Raw genomic sequence first — 19,828 nt, 5'->3', positions numbered from 1 at the left:
ACTGGCAGGCATGTCTCAGGAAGACGTGAAATTTACTACATATCCTGGCTGTTTTTTAAATGATAGGGACAGCTGTAGGCCTCTCCTAATGGTATAGCCCAACTCCAGACTTCCTTGGGGTGGATTCTGAAACAATATAGATAGTGTAGAAATGGGTGGTAAGCTCTTCTCAAGTTGTGACTCTGCACAAAGTAGGTCAACCTGGACCCTCCAGATCTTAGCCCACCCACCTTTGCATGTGAACAGTGACAACTCTTCATCACATAATTATTTACTTTAGAGGGAACTGTAATTTACAGCTTTGGTCTCTTTCTTAAATCAGAGAGAAGCTTAGCCCTTATTTCCCTGAAGGCAGTTGGCAAGTCTGAACCTTCAAGCAAGTTGCGGAAACAGCTGAAAAAGCAGCAAGACTCCCTGGATTCAGTGGACTCTTCGATCTCTTCTTTATGTTCATCTAACACTTCATCTTCTCATGGGACCAGAAAACGATTTCAGATTTATTCCAAATCTCCATTCTACCGAGCTGCCTCAGCTGGTGAGGCCCTGGGAATGGAAGGACAGTTGGGCCAGACCAAATGCCTAGAAGACAAGCCTCAGTTCATCAGCAGAGGAACCTTCAACCCTGAAAAGGGCAAACAAAAATTAAAGAATGTGAAAAACTCACCTCAGAAAACCAAAGAGACCCCAGAGGGGGCAGTTGTGTCTGGCCGTGGAAAAACAGTGGACCCAGATTGCAGCTCCACCCAACAGCTAGCTCTCTTTGGAAATAATGAGTTTATGGTCTGAACTGGCAGATGTGTGTCCCTTTATGACTACAGAGTGGTAAACACATCTCATCTTTGGGGCCTGTTCTCATCACCTGGTCCACAATGTCTATCCTAACTGTGGTCCTACCTCTTGCCCAAGCATACAACCAAGACCTTGTGTGCTATCTTCCTGGGCCTCCTGCTGAATTGGAAAGGTTTCTTTGAAGCCTGCTAGGGATGGTGCCAGCTGTGCCTTGGCTGCTGTATTTCACTAGAGATTTCACTAAGAAAAGCACCCAGGGCCTGGGGATTTGGGTCAGTTGTGGAGGTCTTTGTAGTTGCCTCTCCTCCCTCCTCTTTTCCCTTCCCAGAGGTGAGTGTGGAACTGGGGAGGGGGACATTGTGGGCCAGAGGGACCCACTGATTTCTGACATTCAAAAAAAAATACAGAGATCTTTCTTAACCATGAAAGCAAAAGCCTTTGGGTTTATTTTGGGATAGTTAGGAGCTGGGGTAGAATATAATTTTTTTCCAAGGATTTATAAACAAAAAGCCTAAGCCCTCTATTTTAGGATTTTTGAAAAACACTCCGTGTTATATTCTGGGGAAAGTAAAAAAGTAATTGTCTCCATTAAGCCATCAGAGCATGTCTTGGACAGCTGTGGTTACACAATGAAGAAGAGAATATGTGTTTGGTTTTTTGAGGATGTTTGATGTCATAATAATCAATGCTGGTTTAACTCCTAGTTAGTTCCTGCCAAATATATTGCATGGGCTGAAGTTCAGTAGCCACACTCTTCTTAAATTCCCCGATCCTAGAATCAGGTTCCTCTAATACCTTTTAAATGTCCCAGAGACATGGTGATCCCTAAACGTGAGGGTTTAATCCTAATCCATCCAGGCTTTTCTCTTTGTATAGATTAAACTAAAAAGCCTATGTGAACCTATTTATCTGCTGGTGAATTTCCACCATGAGCTCAGACAAGTAATGTGACCATTTAATCACTGCTCCCCAAACATTTACACACAGCACTGCATGATAAGTGCTACAGAGAGCTGCCAAAAATAAAAGTTTTAAATACCACCCATCTAACTTTTATCTTCGTTTCCTCAGACCATCAGTATTAAATAGATGAAAAAAACAAACAAACAAACAAAAAACAAGGACTACTTGAAGCTATTTTTTGTTAATATTCTGGTTACTGAAGTTTACTGTAAATATATATGTAAAGTATGCATATTTCTTTCTAACCGTATGCTTTCTTCCTCCCCATGGAATTTCTTCCCACAGATTAGGGCCATTGGACATGGTGGTGAGAGCCACTCATCGCTGGGTGGAGGGAAAAGTCAGGCCATCTTTCTCAGCACTGGGTGTCTCCATGTACCTGAGTGATAAAAGCATTTTAAGCTTCTTAGCATTTGTGGGATTAGAAATCTGTTTTTGCTATTTATAATATATGGAAAATGAAACATGATACCCTTGAGATAAGTATGTGAAAATGTTTATTTTTAAAGTTAACTAAATGCAATTTGTCTAACTGCCACATGCACTGTTCTAAGAAAGAGCCTAATTTACCATCTGTAACTGAATTTTGGTTATTTCTCCTTTTCATACTTGCTTGATGTGAAGTTATGGAAATATTAAGACTTGTGTTAAGGCAGAGTCTCTCCTGTTACACAACACTGAACCTCATGCCACTGCCTCCGTGGTTATTGTCGAGCCCCAGAGGCCAGACATGGAACATCATTCTCAGTGGCAGCTACAGGTACAGGAGGCTTAACCTCTCCCTGGTTTGGGTTGAGAAATGACCTCGGAAAAGGAATCTTTTAAAATCTCCAGAATGATGATGGTTAGTGAGTAAATGTTAGATTTTGCATCCCGCAAACATCTGCCACCTTGTTCGTGCTGTCCAGAGGAGTCATAAAGGTAAAGCCTTTAAAGATCTGAAGTTCAGAGAGTGTCCTAGAGTAAGACCCACTCCCTCGGCGTGGTTGTGTCAGCGTGGGGATCACTGGAGCCCCGTGCTGGCCGCGGTCTTTCCTGGTTTCCTTGAGAGGGTGGTCGTCAGCTGGTATTGACTACTGCTCTCCACTTGCTCCAGAACATTGTTTAAATCCACACACAAAAAAAGAGATTACCCCTGTTGAATAGTTTTCTTTGGCCCAGAGGAATGGCCTGGGGAACACATCTTGGTATATGTTCTCCCCTCTAAGTCTTTGTGGATTTTTTTGTTTGTTGTTGTTGTTGTTTTGCAAAATAAGTTTTTGGCAGTTAAAAAACTTCATATAGGTCACTTTATAGGAACCAAGTGATGGATGTTAAGAGACTTTATAATTTTTCTCAGGGACCTAAAACCTGAATTTGGATAAAATTAAATAAATATTTTTTTTTTCAGTTGCTAGATTTGTGGATTTCTAGTCATTTAACCAGCTCCCAGAATGGAGGGTGGGGGAGGGGAGATGCACGCAATTATGAGAATGGAGAGCAAGTGTGGAACCCTCCCTTGAAGGAAAGCAAGCTGCTGTTCTCACAGGATAACAGGCGCTGTTGGCCTGGCAAGGAGATGAAGCCCTAACGCTTAAAAATTGTCAGAACCAAGTGCTCTATATCCTTCCCTCTGGTCTTATCTGGTCCCCTCTGTGGTTAAAGTTATGTTCCCACATAACGATTAAGATCTTTAGCCTTAACATATGTCAGATTTGTGTTTCCCGTTGCTCCTCCTTTGCTCATTTTCTTTGATTTCAGATGCCAGAAACTCCCTGCATGGCAGCAGTGGGGCAGCCCCACATTTGGAGCCCATACTCTAAAATGCAGAGCCTTCCCTTCTCAGTACACATTCCCAGCCCCAAACAGAGCCTGGATTTTTAATCCTCCCCATTAAAACCAATGTATCCCATATCATGGAAAATGTAATGGAAGCAGAAAAGTATAATTTTAGGATCACATTGTGTATCACAAAGTGAAGCAAATACCAGAAGGATTTAGGAAGGTGACATGCTTAGTTTGTAATGCACTTTGTACTTCCTACCATTTTAATTATCTTACCACTCTGAGCTTCCGAAAACAAAGGAAATACAGCCTTTTACATAGAGCCTTGCAGAGACCAAGGGACCTGAGGTCAGGGGGTGGGAAATACAAGAACCCAACCTTCTCATGCCTTGGAAACCAGCCACATCTTTCTCACCTTGCTGTCAGGTTAGTGGGGACTTGTCTTCCATCACGATAGGGCTGTTTTCACCATCAGAGAATCCCATCACCATGAGAGGTTAGGGTTGTTTTCACCAACAGAGGACCCCAGAACCATGCTGAAAAGAGGATGTCCAGCAAGATTCTGCAGGTCCACATCAGTGCCTATGGGCCATCATTTTTAACTATAACTAGTGAATGTGTACCTTTTACAAACACTTTGGTAAACCAGACAGAAGAAAGTATTCTCAGGATGTGTTCAAAGCTAAGAGTTAATTTTAAGAAAGACCAGATGACTTCCCTCATCCTCCTCTCTCCTCTTTCTAACCCCCCTTGGTGGGGAGCTGGACAGCATCATTCTGTGTTGACTGATGTGTTTGTCTACCTGTAATGTGACAGCTCCTCTTAATTTCGTGATAGTTGGCACTGTCCCCTAATACCATGCTAGCCTTGGTAGTATAATTCCTTGATGTTTGTGGGAGTCTTCTTTCTAAGCTCCTAAAATACCGTTAACCACTTTTCCCCGGAACCACTTCCACATTTGATTTGGTGGTAAAGGGCAAATCAATGATTGTGGAGGTGAATTTATTAGGTCTTGTTGGTCCCTTGGTTGAAACTGTTCACCAAAAAGCCCAAAGGGGTCTCTCACCTTGCTATCCAGTCATACCTTATGCTTATTTATCAGCCCTCTTAGGTTATATAAAAGTTGCACCTTTTGAACCAAGTAATTGTATTTACTAAGGGAAAGGTGTGGACTACAAGATTAGTATTATATTATTTTAATGGATTTAAAGTAATTTATAAGTGCTGAGTATAAATTTATAAGACTGTGTAAGACTGTATTGTTAAAGGACATATCCTGTGAAATATAATATCATTTTACTGTTTAACAGAATAATTCTATAAGAAGAATGATTTGTCTCACCCACAGAACTGATTATATTCCTGATGCAATCAGCAGGCACTGTAATTTCTTTTTTATTTTTATTTTTTGCGGGGGGCGGGGGGGTCGGGGAGACATCATCAGTTGTATAAAGTGCAGTTTATGTCACTCAAAATATGCACTGTATGGCTACACAAGAGCAGCTTGATGAACAGATCACTTCATGGCTCATTAAAGAACAAAGCTTCCAAAAGTAGCAGTACGGTGTGGTTTGTTTTCTGACCATCCTGGCTCTCATCCCAACTTACTTCAACACAAACACAAGGAATAACAATGTTTTTTGTTAAAGTGACTTTTTTTTTTTTTTTTTTTTTTTTTTTTAAGAAAAGGACTGAGCCCCAGATCGACAAATATAGAGGTGGTAATTATTGGAACTCAATAGAATTCAAGTGAAGGTGAGATTCAAACTGTGAGTTTTCTGTAATGGATGCTAAGCTGTCAAGACTTCAAGAGTCAGCTCAGAGGTAGGTGGGCAGGGAAGGCAATAAACCTACACTGAGGATCCCCATCAAAGAGGCCATGAAGAAGTAGCAGGAGATGCTCAAGGAGGGCCCTGTGCATCCTTTTGCTCTGCCACTGCACTCTTCTCTCCCTGGGGTTTACTTCTCTGGATAACTCCTCTGACTCTCAAGTCTCAGCGTAAAAGGTGTTTCTACTTGGAAATTTCCTCTTCCCCTTTGAACTGGCTTGATGTCTTGTGTTCTCAATAGCCCCCAGTATTTGTGGCATCAAGAAACTTTGATTAGGCTTCCACATGCAAGAGGTGAGCCTTTCTTGCTGACCCTTGGATCCCCAGCACCTAACCAGAGGTGCCCACACTTATATTTCGGATGAGAGGGTTGAATGAGATCAGGGTTCCCAAATGTTGAATCGAGTCTAAGGTGGAATTGGGGGTGGGGGGAGTCAATTTTTCCCTAAGGTCAAATTTATTCAATTTTTAAAATTCTGAGATCATCCTTACGTGTTCTTTTAATGTTAAGTTTACATTTACATTTTGCATTAAATGTACAATGAAATAAGGATAGTGGGTTGACTTCCTTAATTGACTAAATAAAACCTAAAAGTGCCATTTTTAAAAGTTGCCCCTGTGATTATTGAATCCACAACAAACCTTTCCAATTGTGAAGACGAGAAGAGAATTCTAAAGAGGTGCAGACCAGAGTTTTGTTTTTTGTTTTTTTTTTTTAATTGTTCTTTCTCCTAGACTGGGTAGCAACACAGCATCTTGGAGCCAAGGACATAACCATGAACATAGATAAGACACATGTAGTACCTGTTGAATCTTGTAAGGCATTCCATACTCTGAGGAGTATGTCACTTCCCAGTTCTGTGTGGCTGTTCATTCAACAGATATTGATTGAGCTCCACAGGCATTGTTCCAGGTGGTTGGAATACATTGGTAAACAAACCCCTTGCCCCTGTGGAGCTTGCATCCTAGTGGGGAAAACCAGTGGTGTCCACCAAATTGAGACTAGTCACCCACAGTAGCTGGGTTCCACTACCCGGTTATATGTATTAATTTGAAATGGGTCCTTCTTGGCGTCTTGGAGTCTCTCTCTGTCTTCTTACCTTTTAAGTTCTCCCCGAAGGGTGAAGAGAAGAAGTGTCTCACAAATCTAAAAATTGCAATTGAAAAGAAAAGTCCAAAAGAGCCCACAGAGGCTACTTCTGTGTACTTCACAGTCAAGACACTGCTGGCATTGAGGGAAGAAAAGAGTTTCGAAGCACCCCCTCTCCTGGCAAGAGCCCTACAGGCAATGGAAGAGAGCTGTTACCCATCTGAGTTTCAGTGAAGCCAGTTTACAGCAACAGGTTGAATAAATCCTGGGATCAACTGAGAGCCAGATTAGGAAAACAGAAGCCACTTAGTATATTTCAAGTACAAGGGACTTAATATAGGAGTTAAGGGTTTAACATAAACATTGGAAGAACTGGGGAAACAGGTCAGAGGAAACCCACACAAGGTCGAGAAAGCCAGCAGATCTGAACCAAAAGTTCTAAAGTTCTCAAGAGCTTGCCTGAAAGCGACTGCAGCTCTAAAGAAGGCTGCTATGAGACCCCCACTTTCCCACACACCTGGCTGCCGCTGCCTCCAGAAACAAAGGCTTCTCATTTTCTTCACAAATCTCTCGTGATTGCCTTCCTTCCAGGAGCAAATGTTGGGGGACAGAGATCCTGAGAAATGTACTTCCTGACGTCTCTGCAGTGAAGACAAGCGCCTTAAGGGGTGCGGGGGTGGGGTACGAATGCCGGGTCGGAAGCAGCTAATTCAGCATATGTACCTCCTCTAATTCCCCAAGACTTCCTGGAGACCCCAAGCAATCTTTTTTCTAATGTGTAATTGCTGTGCTCACACATTCCAGCCTATGAACTGCAGCTGGCTGCCTTTGCAGTCTCATGTTCTTAAAAGCAAAACTGTAGGATAATATTCAGGACCAATTTGGTGATATTTCAAACATGCCTTTGCTTAGGCTTTCTGTATGTGGGCCTTTAAACCTTATGGATAAAACTTTTGATAGGGAATTGGATATTATAATGGCATTATAAACATCACAGGACCCATATAACTACTTGAGTAGTTTGCGTGCTTAAGTGGGAAGGGCTTCAGCTGGGCAGTATTTGCCATAGTCTTTCCTCTCTGGGCACCTGCCCAGCTGTTATCACATCCAGAGCAGTGTGTTCGGAACTGAACCATCCTTCATCAGGCCAAGATATCTCTGGGTAACTAGGAGAATTCAAAAAAGGCCAAAGGGCAGGGAACCTCTAGGTTTTCACAGATTTCTTACATGACCTTTGTCTTCTTGGCCTTAGCATGTCTTCTTTGAAGACGGAAAATGCAACAGAATTGTTCAGCTAATTCCAGGGGCAGAGGACCACGGGGAAGAGGCAGTGCCAAAGTTAAGTAGAGTCACACTAAGCTTTTGAGTCCTCTCTAAGCCTCAGCTTTTTCGTTTATAGATGGGGATGACTGGTCCCTCTGCCAGAGTTCATCTGAGGGTTAAATAACAATGTACATTCAGTGTTCAGTTCACTGCCTGGTGTATGAAGTTCCTGATATATGTTAACTTTATAAAAATTATTTTCTAGGTTTTCTGGATCTGTCTTTGAAAAGGATGAGGTTTGTCTGAACTTTGGTTTTCCATGAGGAATTAAGAAGAGATGGAGAGTCCCCTTCACAAAAAGCACCCGCGGCTGCCTTGTTTTGAGGTGTAGGATGCTCACCTTTGTTTATAGAGAGGTGAGGAAGGATGAAGAAGAGCAAGATGGAGAGAAGTTGGGTTGTTGAATCCTCTGGGAGATTCTTCACTGGGTTTGAATTCATGGCACCTGGACTACTCAAGTGGAAACCAGATGGAACTCAAGACCCTGAGCTCACAGCTTCGGTGCCCTCAAAGGGAGAGCCTTGGCCACCTTCATTTTCCTGTTTATGTTTTTTCACTTTTTTTTTTTTTGAGGCCTAACAATAAAGTGCACAAATTTAAAGTGCACAGCTCAATTTTTATGAATGAATAAATTTGTGAAACCAATCATATAATACACAATAGAAAAGAATATGAAAAAGAATATATATAACATACATATATATAACTGAATCACTGCTTTATACCAGAAACGAACATGACATTGTAAACCAACTCTACTTCAATAAAATTTAAAAAAACTGCAAAATCAACACCTGATCAAAATAAGGAACATTTCTGGCACACCTGAAGGCTCTCTCAGACCCCTTCCCAATCAACTCCACCCCCACCCCGGAGGTAAGGACTATTCCAACTTCTACCACAATTGCTAGTCTTGCTGTTCTTGAACTTTATATAAGTGGAACTTGTTGCCTGAATGCTTTTGTCCAACATTTATGTCTCTGAAACTTATCCACGTTGCCACATATTATTGATGGTTCATTCTGTTTTATTGATGTTTTCCATTGCATGAATACACCATGATTTATTTATTAATCCATTCTACTCTCAATGTACAGTTTGGGGCTATAATGAAAAAAAGCTATGAACACACTTGTACTATCTTTTGGTGGACATTGCTGCTAGGGACACACACCTGTGAGAGCAGTTGCTGAGTTAAAGGGTAGGCAAGTGTTTAGCTTCAGTTGGTTTTCCAAAGTGTTACTTTCACCTCCACTAGTTTTTGAACATATCACAAAGGAGCTTCTCCATTGGGGTATTCCCTATGGTCTTGCGAAAAAAGAGGAGCTCAACACGTTCGGAAGTGAGAAACCTCAAAGATGGGAGAAGCAGGAGCAATTTCCCAAACCTGAGCAGGAGAGAGGACACCATCAGTTTGATTATAAGCTTCTGGGCATGAGTCCTGAGGGCAGTGCTGTCCCAAGAAAGGCAGAAGGGGGAAGGAAAGGATGAGAGGTACCCAGAGAGGGTAAGGAGGAATTTTGAGGAAAGGTCCCATTCACCAACACCTGACCGGCTGTGATCCTCCAATGTTTAGTTGAGGAATGTGATGAAAACAGTGAATATCATTTATTACACATAAAGATTGTAAAGTGAGGAGTTTCCATCATGGCTCAGTGGTTAATGAATCTGACTAGGAACCCTGAGGTTGTGGGTTCAATCCCTGGCCTCGCTCAGTGGGTTAAGGATCCGGTGTTGCCGTGAGCTGTGGTGTAGGTCGCAGACGCAGCTTGGATTCTGCGTTGCTGTGGCTGTGGCATAAGCCGGCAGCTATAGCTCTGATTAGATCCCTAGCCTGGAAACCTCCACATGCCGAAGGTGGGGCCCCAGAAAAGACCAAAAAAAAAAAAGATTGTAAAGTGAGAAGTTATATGCATTAATATGTGAGCATATTATTACTAATCATATATCATGATTCTAATGAGAAAGACTAATATCTATATTTGAGAATATGAACTCCCCAGAGTTCCCATTGTGGCTCAGCAGATTAAGAACCTGAACAGTATCCATGAGGATGTGGTTTTGATCCCTGGCCTCGCTCAGTGAGTTAAGGATCTGGTGTTGCTACAAGATGTGGTGTAGGTCACAGATGCAGCTCGGATCTGGCCTTACTATGGCTGTGGCTCAGGCTGGCAGCTACAGCTCCGATTCAGCCCCTAGCAGGGAACTTACATATGCCTCGGGTGTGGCCCCATGTATGAACAACTCCCCTGTGTAAGCCACCTAAGATGATAGAATAACCATTAGTGAAAATGTTCTGAAATTGAAGCTTAATTTGCGGGGCTGAAATACTCATCCAGAAAAAAAATAAGTGTAGGTTTAAAAAAGAACCATTTGCCAAGGCATGGGTCCCCAGTGCAGAGAAGGTGGATGGTGAGGCCCAAGAGACAGAAGGGGCATCAGACCTTCCTTGGGGATGAGGACTGACACCCGGGGGCAGTGCCTGGTGTCAAGGAGGCTGCTTCAGAGTGGGGGCAGCTCCACACTCAGCTTGCTCCAGGAAGGTCCCCGGAAAGCCTCCCCACCTCCCCATTATCTGCTGCCCTTGTTCTGCTTTCTTTTGTGAGAGCCAAGTGAGGGGCATTCAGCAGTCATGCACCCCTCCCCTGTTTTCCTCTTGACTTTCCTTTTGATTTCTTGACTACCTCTTTTCCCCTCTTTCTTTGTTCCTTCTATCCACTCAAGTGGGCAGGTCTGGCCCATGCCCACTCCCGGAGGCTCTCACATCTGTCATTGCCTTTCCACTCTCAAAGAACAAAATTCCATGGACCCTCCTGGATGATGGTAGTTGTCTGCTTCCCTCCCTGGTTGCAGGCTCTGTGCTCACTGCCACGCCAGTCTGCCTGAAGTCCAGCTCTGTGTACCACAATCTCTTCCAAAACCTGCCGTGGCTCCCCTCTGCCTGCCAAATCGGAGATGGCCTTTGGCTGGCCTTCAAAGTCCTGAACAGGCTGGTGCCAGAGTGCCCTTCTGGCTTAGTCCCCCACCTCCTCACTGGAAGCCATCTGTCATAACTTCCAAACTGGGCTTCTGTCCTAAGAACACATGTATATTTGCCTCTCTTCTCTTTGTAAATGATGATTTCACTTTTTTTAAACCCTATCTTTCTCCAAGTCCAGCCCTGTCTCCACAAAGTCCTTCCTAGCCCTGCTTTGCAACCCCACTCCCAGTGGGTCTCTGTCTCCTTCAGATACATTCAGCCCTCACTACCTGACTAGGCTGGTCCTCACCTTCAGCGTGGTCACTTTGCTTGCATTCCTGAGAGTCGGCCAGTTTGCTTTATGCCCATTTTGGTCCCTACCCAGGGGCCTGGCACGGTGCCTGGCACACAGAAGATGTTGGCTATGTGCAGGTTGCACTGAGACCCTTGTGCTCTCTAGTCAGTGCATTCCTGAGATGATGTCAGAGAGGTGGGGAGGGGGGAGAAGAGCTGAAGGGATAGAAGGGCAGGGAGGCATGGGCTCAGGTCACCTCACAGGCTGGCTGGGGTGGTGGGCCTTGCTGTGCTGGCTCAGCATCACTTGGGACTGGTCCTGCAAGGCCTCCACGTGCTCAGGATCCTTCAGGCCCCGTGTTTCTGGAGGAAAGCAACAGCAGCAGTGAGCTTCTCTCCTGGTCCCTCTGCCCACCTCATAGTCTGCAGGGCCTGGGGAGAGGGTTGAGCCCAGCCCTGCACACTTCCTCTCCTGCCCCGAGGGAAGAAATCTGCACACTTCTGCATTTATGTGGGTGATGGAGGGAAAGTGAGAGGCAGAAGGAAACCACCAGAATTCCCCTTCATCATCCCCAACCACTGTCCTCCACAGCTGGGGCAAAGACTCAGCTACCTGGTTTGAAGAGGACCAGGGCCTTCATGCAGGCGAACTCCGTGGGGTCCACTGCCAGAGCCCGGAACCGTGAGATAGTTTCCTGCAGGACACGAGTCTCCGCACTGGCCAGCGCCAGCCGACCCTGGGAGCTGCCAGCCGCAGAGGCCTCAGGCGGAACCAGCAGTGGGCAGCTGTCCAGAGGCAGAGACCACTGTATGGCTCCAAGGAGGAAGAGTTCACTCCATGCCTCTTCCAGCAGGATCACCTGTGCCCAGAGAGGGGGCAGGTGTGAAGGCTGATACACAGCTCCCTCTTCTGGCTCAGCCTGGAACCTCTGCCTCCTTCTCAGGTGCTCTAGGAAAGGAAGAGCTGAACCCGCATGTGTGGAATGTTCTGACATCAGCCAGGGGTTCTGGAATGTGGCACCACCTGGCCCAGATGCCTAGGCTCTCACATACTCTCATGGGATCCATCCAAAGCCTCAAGTGGAACATTAAGGAAAGCATGGAGCTGTGGGAAGCTGGGCAGCCATAGGGACCCTCCCCACCAGCACCCTATATTGAGTCTATTCAGTAGATTCAGCCTGGCTTCTGAGCTGCTCTGTCCAAACCACTGGCTAAAGTCCCAGCCTCAGTATGCCTGTCTTCCTGACTTCACTATGACAGGTCCTCTTGCTCAGGAGAATCCCAGAGGGGTGTCCTAAAGGTAAAGAGACTGGGCTGAATCTTAAGCCCCAAATCAGGGGTCTTTGTGTTCTAAGGGAGCCCAGATTGGCCCACTCATGCTGTTTAGGGTGTGCAGACCACCCAGTGACATACAGAGCATCTGTAGGGTCCAAGCGTTTGTCTCAGAGGAAAGAACCAGAGGGTCAGAGACATGGCCTTCAAATCCCTGGTCCCTGTGTGTCCCTGGCCACCATTGTCCCCTAGGTGCATACCCCAACCATCATCACTGCCCAGAGATGTAGCACCTCCAATATCACATCCCTGGCTACCACCCTGCAGCCACATGCACCTCCTATCATCTCCTGCACAGGGATGGAAGCGCCCCCAGCCAAGCTGACCTCCTTGGGCCCCCAGGGGATCTACCTGATCCCGGAAGGGCAGGCTGGAGAACACAGGCAGGTTCTTGGCCCACTTGACAGCCATGAAGAGCAGACGAGCCGATGTCTCATGGATGCTGTCCAGGCCACAGGGGGAGGAGGAAGAAGAGTATGGGGACAAGGGGAATTCGGGGTCATTGCTGGTGACATCGATGTTCTCATCCACTGTTGGAGGAGGTTTTGCATCAGGGAACAGGGAGTGCTCAGGGGCCGGGGTGTGGGATAAATGAAGGTCCGAGGAGCTCAGCCATCCTCCCACTCACCATCCTCTGGCTCCAGCTTAGCACAAGTTTCAGCGGTTATCAGGCTGGCCATGAAGTGGTGGTGCCCTGGAGGTGTGAGGGCCTGGGGTCCCAAGGCTCTGGCTGCAGACACAGGCATGGGGCCTCGGGGGCTGGGCCCTGCCGGGGTCGAGGGAGCTGCCAGGGGCTCCAGCTGGTGCTCTGGGTCTGACTCCCTGCTGTCCAGGCGGACCTGGGCGGTGCTTCTTGGCTGGCGCTCATTCTGCACGGCTGGGGGTAGGGGGGAGGCATGGGGGGGAGGCGAGAAGGGTCAGACACACTGTGGGTCAAGCACACACCCCCATCACTTCTGCCCCGCTTCTCCACGTGGGCTCCCCACTCACCATCCTGGTTCATGCCCGCCTGTAAGCACTTCTTCAGCCGGCAGGCCTGGCACTGGTTGCGGTGGGCCTTATCCACGGGGCACATCCCTGCCCCCATCTGGCACCTGCCGGTGGAGGGGAGCCCCGGGGGGTCAGGCTCCCACCCAGGCTCTGGGTGGTGTGCTTTGGACACGTTTGCCTCAGCTCCTTCTTCCCTGAACATCCTCTATCCCTCCCAGGGATCTACAGGGACGGGAGGCCGGAGCTCCTCCAGGTAGGCGCCCTGCCCTGCCTCACCTGTAGATGAGCCGCCGCCTCACGCTCCTCTTGAAGAAGCCGCTGCAGCCATTACAGGCATAGATGCCGTAGTGCTTCCCACTGCTGCTGTCACCACACACGCGACACTGGAGCGAGGGTCCTGTGCCTGAGGGGAAGCGGGTAGGTACTATACCCCTTCCCACCTCCTCAGGAACCCCTCCACCTCCCTTCTCTTCCTGGCCCCAGGTTCCTACTCACCGGTGTTTAGACACACCCATGTCCCCCCCAAATCTAGAAAAGCATCTCCCTTATGAAGCCCCCATCTCCTCTCCCCTCTCTCCATGACCAGTTCTCGACAAGAGTTTTCTCTCTGCGCCCCTCCTCTTCCCTCTGTCTGCAGGTGGCTTCAGGTTCCACCAGGCACAAAAGCATTTCTGACACCACCTCTAGGGAACTCTGCTCCCAGTCCCTCAAGGCGCTTCTCTCTCCTTTCCTTCCCTATCTGCTCAGCTGTCAACCTGACCACCCCGCCTAGCCCCGCCACCGTTTCTAGGGTTCTGGGTTTGCCAGTAGGTTTCCTCACACTCGCCCACAGTCTTTGGGGCTTGGCTTGAGTTGCTCTGGCTCCTTTCATGGTCTTTGCAAACCTTTGGCCCACACTCTGCTCCCCAAGGGCCCAGATTCTACCTCCAGGAAAGCCATACCTGTCGGCTCCTCCCCCAGGCCCCACCTGCCTGGAGACTCCTTCCTGGAGGCAGCCACTGACGCTGGCACAGCTGCAGCCATGTTGGAAGTTGTGGGAGCTATTGGCCTGGTCCTGGCCAGTCCCAGGGCAGCGTCTACCGTCCTGCCTAAGGGGATCACTGGGCCAAGCCCAGCCTTGGGCTCCCCCTCTGAACTTCTGCCTGTTTGTGCCCCCGTCTCTCCTCTATCACTACCCCTCCTCTGTCTTTGTCACTCTCCCTCGTCTCTCCTCTCTGTGCTCCTGCCTCCTGTCCCCTCTGACTAAACTCAGGAGCTGCTCCAACTTCCCCTCACAGCAGCGGCTCTGGCTCGAGGAGATTTCTCCCAGGGCAGTCAGTGCTGGTCGCAGCTTATGATCCTCTTAATCTTTACTGTCTCCACAGGGGATCAACCGGCCACACCTGCGGCATTACCAAGGTGCCCCTGGGAAGCCGGTCAGTCCTGCTGCTCACACACCAGCTCCCAGGCTGCCCCAGGTCCCCAGGTCCGTCCTGCCTTGTGCTCTCATGCTGTCCCAGTCATGAAGGGGGATGCGGACTCCACTCGCCCCAGGACTGTGTGTATCTGGGGACAAGTGTGTGGCCGGGGTGTGTGTGACTGCATATGGCTCAGCACACAGGGTGGCTCACCGTGGTCCTGGGTAGGTACAGCTCTCTACCTCAGTGCTTCTCTGATAAGGGACTGCTTAGGGCCCAGGATTTGAGGGTCTCTGGCCACTCCTGAAAGATGAACAGCCCATAGACACCCACACAGAGGCAGCTTCCTTCACACATGGAAATAGGTAGGGGCTGGCCTGCAGGTAACGGGGCCTGGGCCTTGCGTGGAGAGTCCACTGCAGTACTGGATGGGTGAGGACACAGCCCTTGGCCCTGACTATGGGCTCTCAGGTGGCCTCCCCACCCTCCCCTGACTTGATCTCAGCAGGATGGTCCCTCAGCTGTCCCCAGACTCAGTGTTCCCAGTTCAAGCCCAGTGGTTGTTCTGAGGGGAGGCAGAAGCAGGCATCAGCATCTCCTTAGACCAAGTCTTGGGCCCCCCAGAGAGTGTGGAGAGGGCCGAGGCAGACCCAAGTTCAAATCTCTGCTCCCTCACAGCTAGCCATGTGTCCCTGAGAAAGTGATTTAACCTGAGTTTCAGTCTCCTGTAAAAAGGGGTGACAGCAGCACCTGCCTTGTAGTGTAGCTGGAGAAGCTAAGTCAGATGGTTGTTAAAATGTTCCAGTGCCCAGTATTTAGTAGGAGCATAATAAATGCTGGGGGCTGTTTTTATGCCACTTCTCAGGTAAAAGGTTGAGAAGATCCCAGAGCAATCCTCAGTAAGCAGACTTTCCTCTCCCAACTCCTCTGCCCCCACCCCATGTCCAGGCCAAGCAGAAAGCCCCATGTTGGTCTGGAGGGCTCCACACACCCTCAGCTGACCTGGGCTCACCTTTGGGTGAGCCTGGGGCAGGGGTTAGCCCAGCCTTAGAGCCTGAGGGAGAGAGGGCACAGTGTGAAGCTCCTGGAAGGACCTTGGAGTTAAGGGACTAGAGGGGGTGGTGCAGGGCCTTTATGTAAGTGGGGTTAACCCTCACTGTGACAGAGAAGCACTATTAGGGATTTGGGAAGTCAGCTCCAGGGGCTTTGCAGGGTAATCCGCTTTCTGGGGCCTCAGAAGATCGAGGTCACTGGGCCGAGGCCTTTCCTGGGCTCTATTTGCCTCTATTCTTGCTTCCATCCGCCTCCTGATGCCCAGCCCCTCGGGACCCTCCACTACAAGGTCTTCTGCTCCATCTAAACCTCCAAAGCCAAGGACATCTCCCTTGAATTTGATTGACAGGTCCCTCCTTCCCAAAGCTCACCTCTCCCACTTCTTCTGGAACATGTCTTTACTATATTCCTCCCTGCCTCCTGCCCCCACCATCATCTCTGATGCCTCAGCAGACCATTCCACCCTTCCAGGACCACTTCATACCAGACTCCTGCCTGGGTCTCTGCCCTGAGCTTCTCCCAGAGTCCTGGGGTCGAAACCAACTCCACAGACCCCAACTAACCTATCCCCAGCTTGTCTACACAGAGATGGTCCCTGAAGCTTCAGGATTGAGGAACCGGCCAGAACACCGTGTGCAGTGAGGAAAGTGCCCATGGCTGAACTGGGCACCTCTAATCCTGGAAGCCTAGGCTGAGGAGGATCTGCTGGCAAAGGAGCTGAGAGAGAAAACCTGGGCCATGCGGGTCACGGGAGCAAGGGCAGCAGAGGATTCAAGGATGGAGGCATCCACCAGGTCAAGTGTCCTATGAGGTCATTTGTACCTCCAGGAATAAGCACGGATGAGAGAGCAAGCAAGAAGAGCCAAATGCTCTTCAGCAGCCGTAGAAAGGAGTTATTATTGTCAACTCACAGATCAGGAAACTGAATCTCAGAGATGTTAAGCAATTCCCACCAGGCCATACAGCTGCAGAGTGGTGGAGGAGATTGGGGATGGAGATGGGGGTTTCAAACTTGGGTCTAATTCCCAAACTCCCATGGTACTCTCCAAGAAGACTCTGAGCCATCACTCTCCCAGGCTTAGTAGCAGGGGGCAGCTGGTGACCTAGGGGAGAGCTGCTCTGAAGGTGACAGACTGCCCTGGGGGGTGAGGTGGGGAGGACCAGGAAGCTGGGCTCTCTCCCCTGACAAAGGGACAGGGCTAAGGGTTTGGTAGGAAGGGTGACACTGAGGAAAGACTTTTTTATTCCTGTCAAGGGTGATGTTAAAAGAAAAATATTTGAGAAGGGGAGTTCCTTTTATAAAGGGAGACTCAGAGAAAGAGGCAGGAGAGAGAGGGAAGTTGGAGGTGGGATGTAAGTCAAATACCAGATCGCTGAGCAAGACTGAGGGGTGCAGGGCACACGTCAGGGATGGCTTTGTCTTGGAGAGGGGTCACTGGGAAGAAATCAGAGAACCCAGGGCTTAGGACAGGCTCTGGATCGGCACACCTCCCCTCAGGTCCTGGTTTTATATCTTCCTGGCTGTGTGAGCTTGGGCAAGTGATTCTGCCTCTCTGTTTTAGTTTCATCTTCTCTAAACTGGGTAGCCTCTGGGGGTTGTGGTGGGATTAGAGGAGGGGAGCACAGCCCAAGGTGAGAGGGGGAAGGGAGCAGGGTGGGACAGGGGGCAGAGGTCCCCAAAGGTGAACCTTGGAGAGAGTGAGGTCTGAGGCAGCAGCCTTGGGAAAGGGAATCAGGGAGGGACTTTGGGGGAAGCTCTGAGGCCCAGCTGCGATTAAAGATGGCGACAGTCTGGGCAGGTATAGGATTTTCCTTGAAGCCCCCAGCAGATGCTGGGACTAGGTGGCCACCAGGACTGCCCCATGGCTCAGTTCTTTCGAGCAAGTACTTGTGTGGGAAAGACCTGGGGAAGGAGTTGAAGGCATTGGGGCAGAGTCATGGAGGGGAGAGCTGATGGGGAAAGGGAGATGGAGGGGGCGCCTTTCCCCTGGCAGGTCTTTTTTTCTGCTGTTCTTCATCTGAGCTGCCCTGCCCCTTCTGCTCTTTCTGCCCAATCTCACCCATGCTCCATGGCCTGTTCAGGGCTCACCTCCTCCAGGAAGTCCACCTTGACTCCTCCATCCATCTGCTCTCTTTCTAGAGGCACCTCCAGGGCCAGATATTATCCTTAATGTTAAACTTCACACCAGGTCAACTTTCTCTCCTCAGTTGATGGAAGATTCAGAGTTTCAATTCAGCTAGGCATGTGAATCACAAGGTGCTCAGAGGACAGAAGTCTATTTCTAACTCGTCCTTATTTTCCTGCTATTCTGTAGTGGGTATAGCATAAAAAAATCCACCAGAATAAAAGACAGCAGCAGTGCATGTCCTGTTTGTTTTGACTTTGTTTTGTGAGCCTCTCACATCATTTTCATCCCAGCAGAGCTCCCCTCTCACCCTGGCCCTCAGTTCTTTGGCAGGTCTGGCCCAGCCAGGGCTGTGGCTATGCTAGGGGAAAAGATGCCAGCCCAGCCAGGCCAGGGGACAGAGGAGTCTCTCCCGATCAGTGACCACCAGCTGCTGGGGCAGACACCAAAGGATTACTCAGCCCAAAGCCTAGAATCTGCTGACAAAGCTGCCAGAGGCCACCTTATCACTAATACAATTATTCCCCCCGGGACAGGTCAGCAACTTCCCTCTGACTCTCTGGAAGTGGTGGGGGGGGGGAGCTGGGGCGGGTGGGGAGGTGGGTTACACGATGAAAGCTGTAGAACTGACCTCCCTCTGGACCTTGAAGACCCCAGCAGGTAAAGCCCCCTGCCCCAGCCTGTCTAGAGCCTGTCACATCCTGTATCACCAGGTCCCAGGCCTTAAAGGTGACTGGGCTCTGCTGTTGGAGGGGTAGGATTGGGTGGCAGCGTTTCCTGGGATGGCTCAGCTGCCAACCAGGAAGGACTGGCTGGACAGCATGACTTGCATACTGGCAGCCATGGGCTTCTGGTTCAGGACAAGCCCCATCATCCACAGCATTTGGTCCTGGGAACATGTCTTCTGGGATTTTTTTTCTTTCTTTTTTTTTGTTTGTAGTTATTTTTTGGATTTCTTTAAAATTATTTTCCTCATCCAGTATCCTCACTATCTCTGAAAGGGATAGCTAGTGGTGAGTGCACAGGCTCTGGAGCTCAGGACAGGAATTCCATTTCCAGGAAGCCATCCCAGGGAAAATCTCACAAAGATTTAATTACATGGTTGTTCCCTGTGGCGATTTTAGTAAAACACCTGTCTGTGGACAACTGGCTCAATAAAGTAAGCTCCGTGCCTACAGTGGAATGTGATGCGGCCACTGCAAGTGGTGCTGCTCTGGTACTCCTTTCCTTGACCTGTGCCCATAGCATGTCTGCCTCAGCCCAGCTACAGGACAGCAGATACAGCGGGATGGCTTGTGTCTCTTGGGGAGTGAATTTCTGACCAAAGCTCACAAGACTCTCCTTGGCAGCACTCAAATTAGTCAATAGTTTTTCTACAGCAGGGAGTGGAAGGTTCAGGACTCCAAGAGGCCAACACCAGCAGGAAACTTTCTCTCGACAAAGCCTCTTTATTTCCTTCATGAGATAACATTTAGAAATCATCAGGTATTCCCTGTGCGGCTTCCCAGCTCTTGGCTACCGAAGTCTCTCTCCTAGAATCATTTCCAAGCTCTGAGCACAACAGGAGAGGACCCCGCCCCATCCGAGGACCAGCAGACAAAAGTCAGTCTGTCCAGAGAGTTCCCTGTTGGCTCAGTGGGTTAAGGATCTGACGTTGTCATTGCTGCAGCTTGGGTTGCTGCTGTGATGTGGGTTGGATCCCTGGCCCATGGGTTCGGCCAAAAAAAGGCAGTCTGACCAGGACACATCCGATTGGCTGCCGCACATCGTGGGGGCCTCTCCTCATGGTGCCATAACTGAGTGATGAGTGCTTTTCTCTCTCCTGCCTCCAGGTTCCAGGCTTCTCCATTCTCTAGCACAGCTATTGCCCACAGCAATTTTCACCAGAATCAGAAAATGTTGTTTCCTTTGAATGTTTA

At 48.8% G+C, this 19,828-nt stretch overlaps 2 protein-coding genes across 22 annotated transcripts in view; one reads left to right on the top strand and one right to left on the bottom strand.

The window, feature by feature from the left end:
* The window catches only part of MYO9A (myosin IXA), a 226,744-nt gene extending 221,672 nt beyond the window's left edge, over positions 1-5,072 (top strand). For all 21 annotated transcript variants that reach the window (XM_021100912.1, XM_021100896.1, XM_021100965.1 and 18 more), the window contains one exon: positions 323-5,072. In XM_021100912.1, the coding sequence (XP_020956571.1) occupies positions 323-786 (464 nt within the window). In that variant the 3' untranslated portion in view covers positions 787-5,072. The remainder of the gene's footprint in view (positions 1-322) is intronic.
* NR2E3 (nuclear receptor subfamily 2 group E member 3) lies at positions 1,925-16,438 on the bottom strand. Its single transcript, XM_021085005.1, has 10 exons — positions 16,268-16,438; positions 15,888-16,114; positions 14,275-14,525; positions 13,610-13,736; positions 13,334-13,437; positions 12,972-13,220; positions 12,695-12,873; positions 11,625-11,871; positions 11,269-11,374; positions 1,925-9,145 (listed from the first exon to the last, which is right to left on the bottom strand). The coding sequence occupies exons 1-10, from the start codon at positions 16,436-16,438 to the stop codon at positions 9,013-9,015; spliced, it is 1,794 nt and encodes a 597-aa protein (XP_020940664.1). The 3' UTR covers positions 1,925-9,012.

Source organism: Sus scrofa, chromosome 1 (genome assembly GCF_000003025.6).
Source record: "Sus scrofa isolate TJ Tabasco breed Duroc chromosome 1, Sscrofa11.1, whole genome shotgun sequence".
NCBI classification, from domain to species: Eukaryota; Metazoa; Chordata; class Mammalia; order Artiodactyla; family Suidae; genus Sus; species Sus scrofa.
The sequence above is the reverse complement of the archived record's forward strand: the minus strand, read 5'-3'. Positions and strand labels throughout refer to the sequence as shown.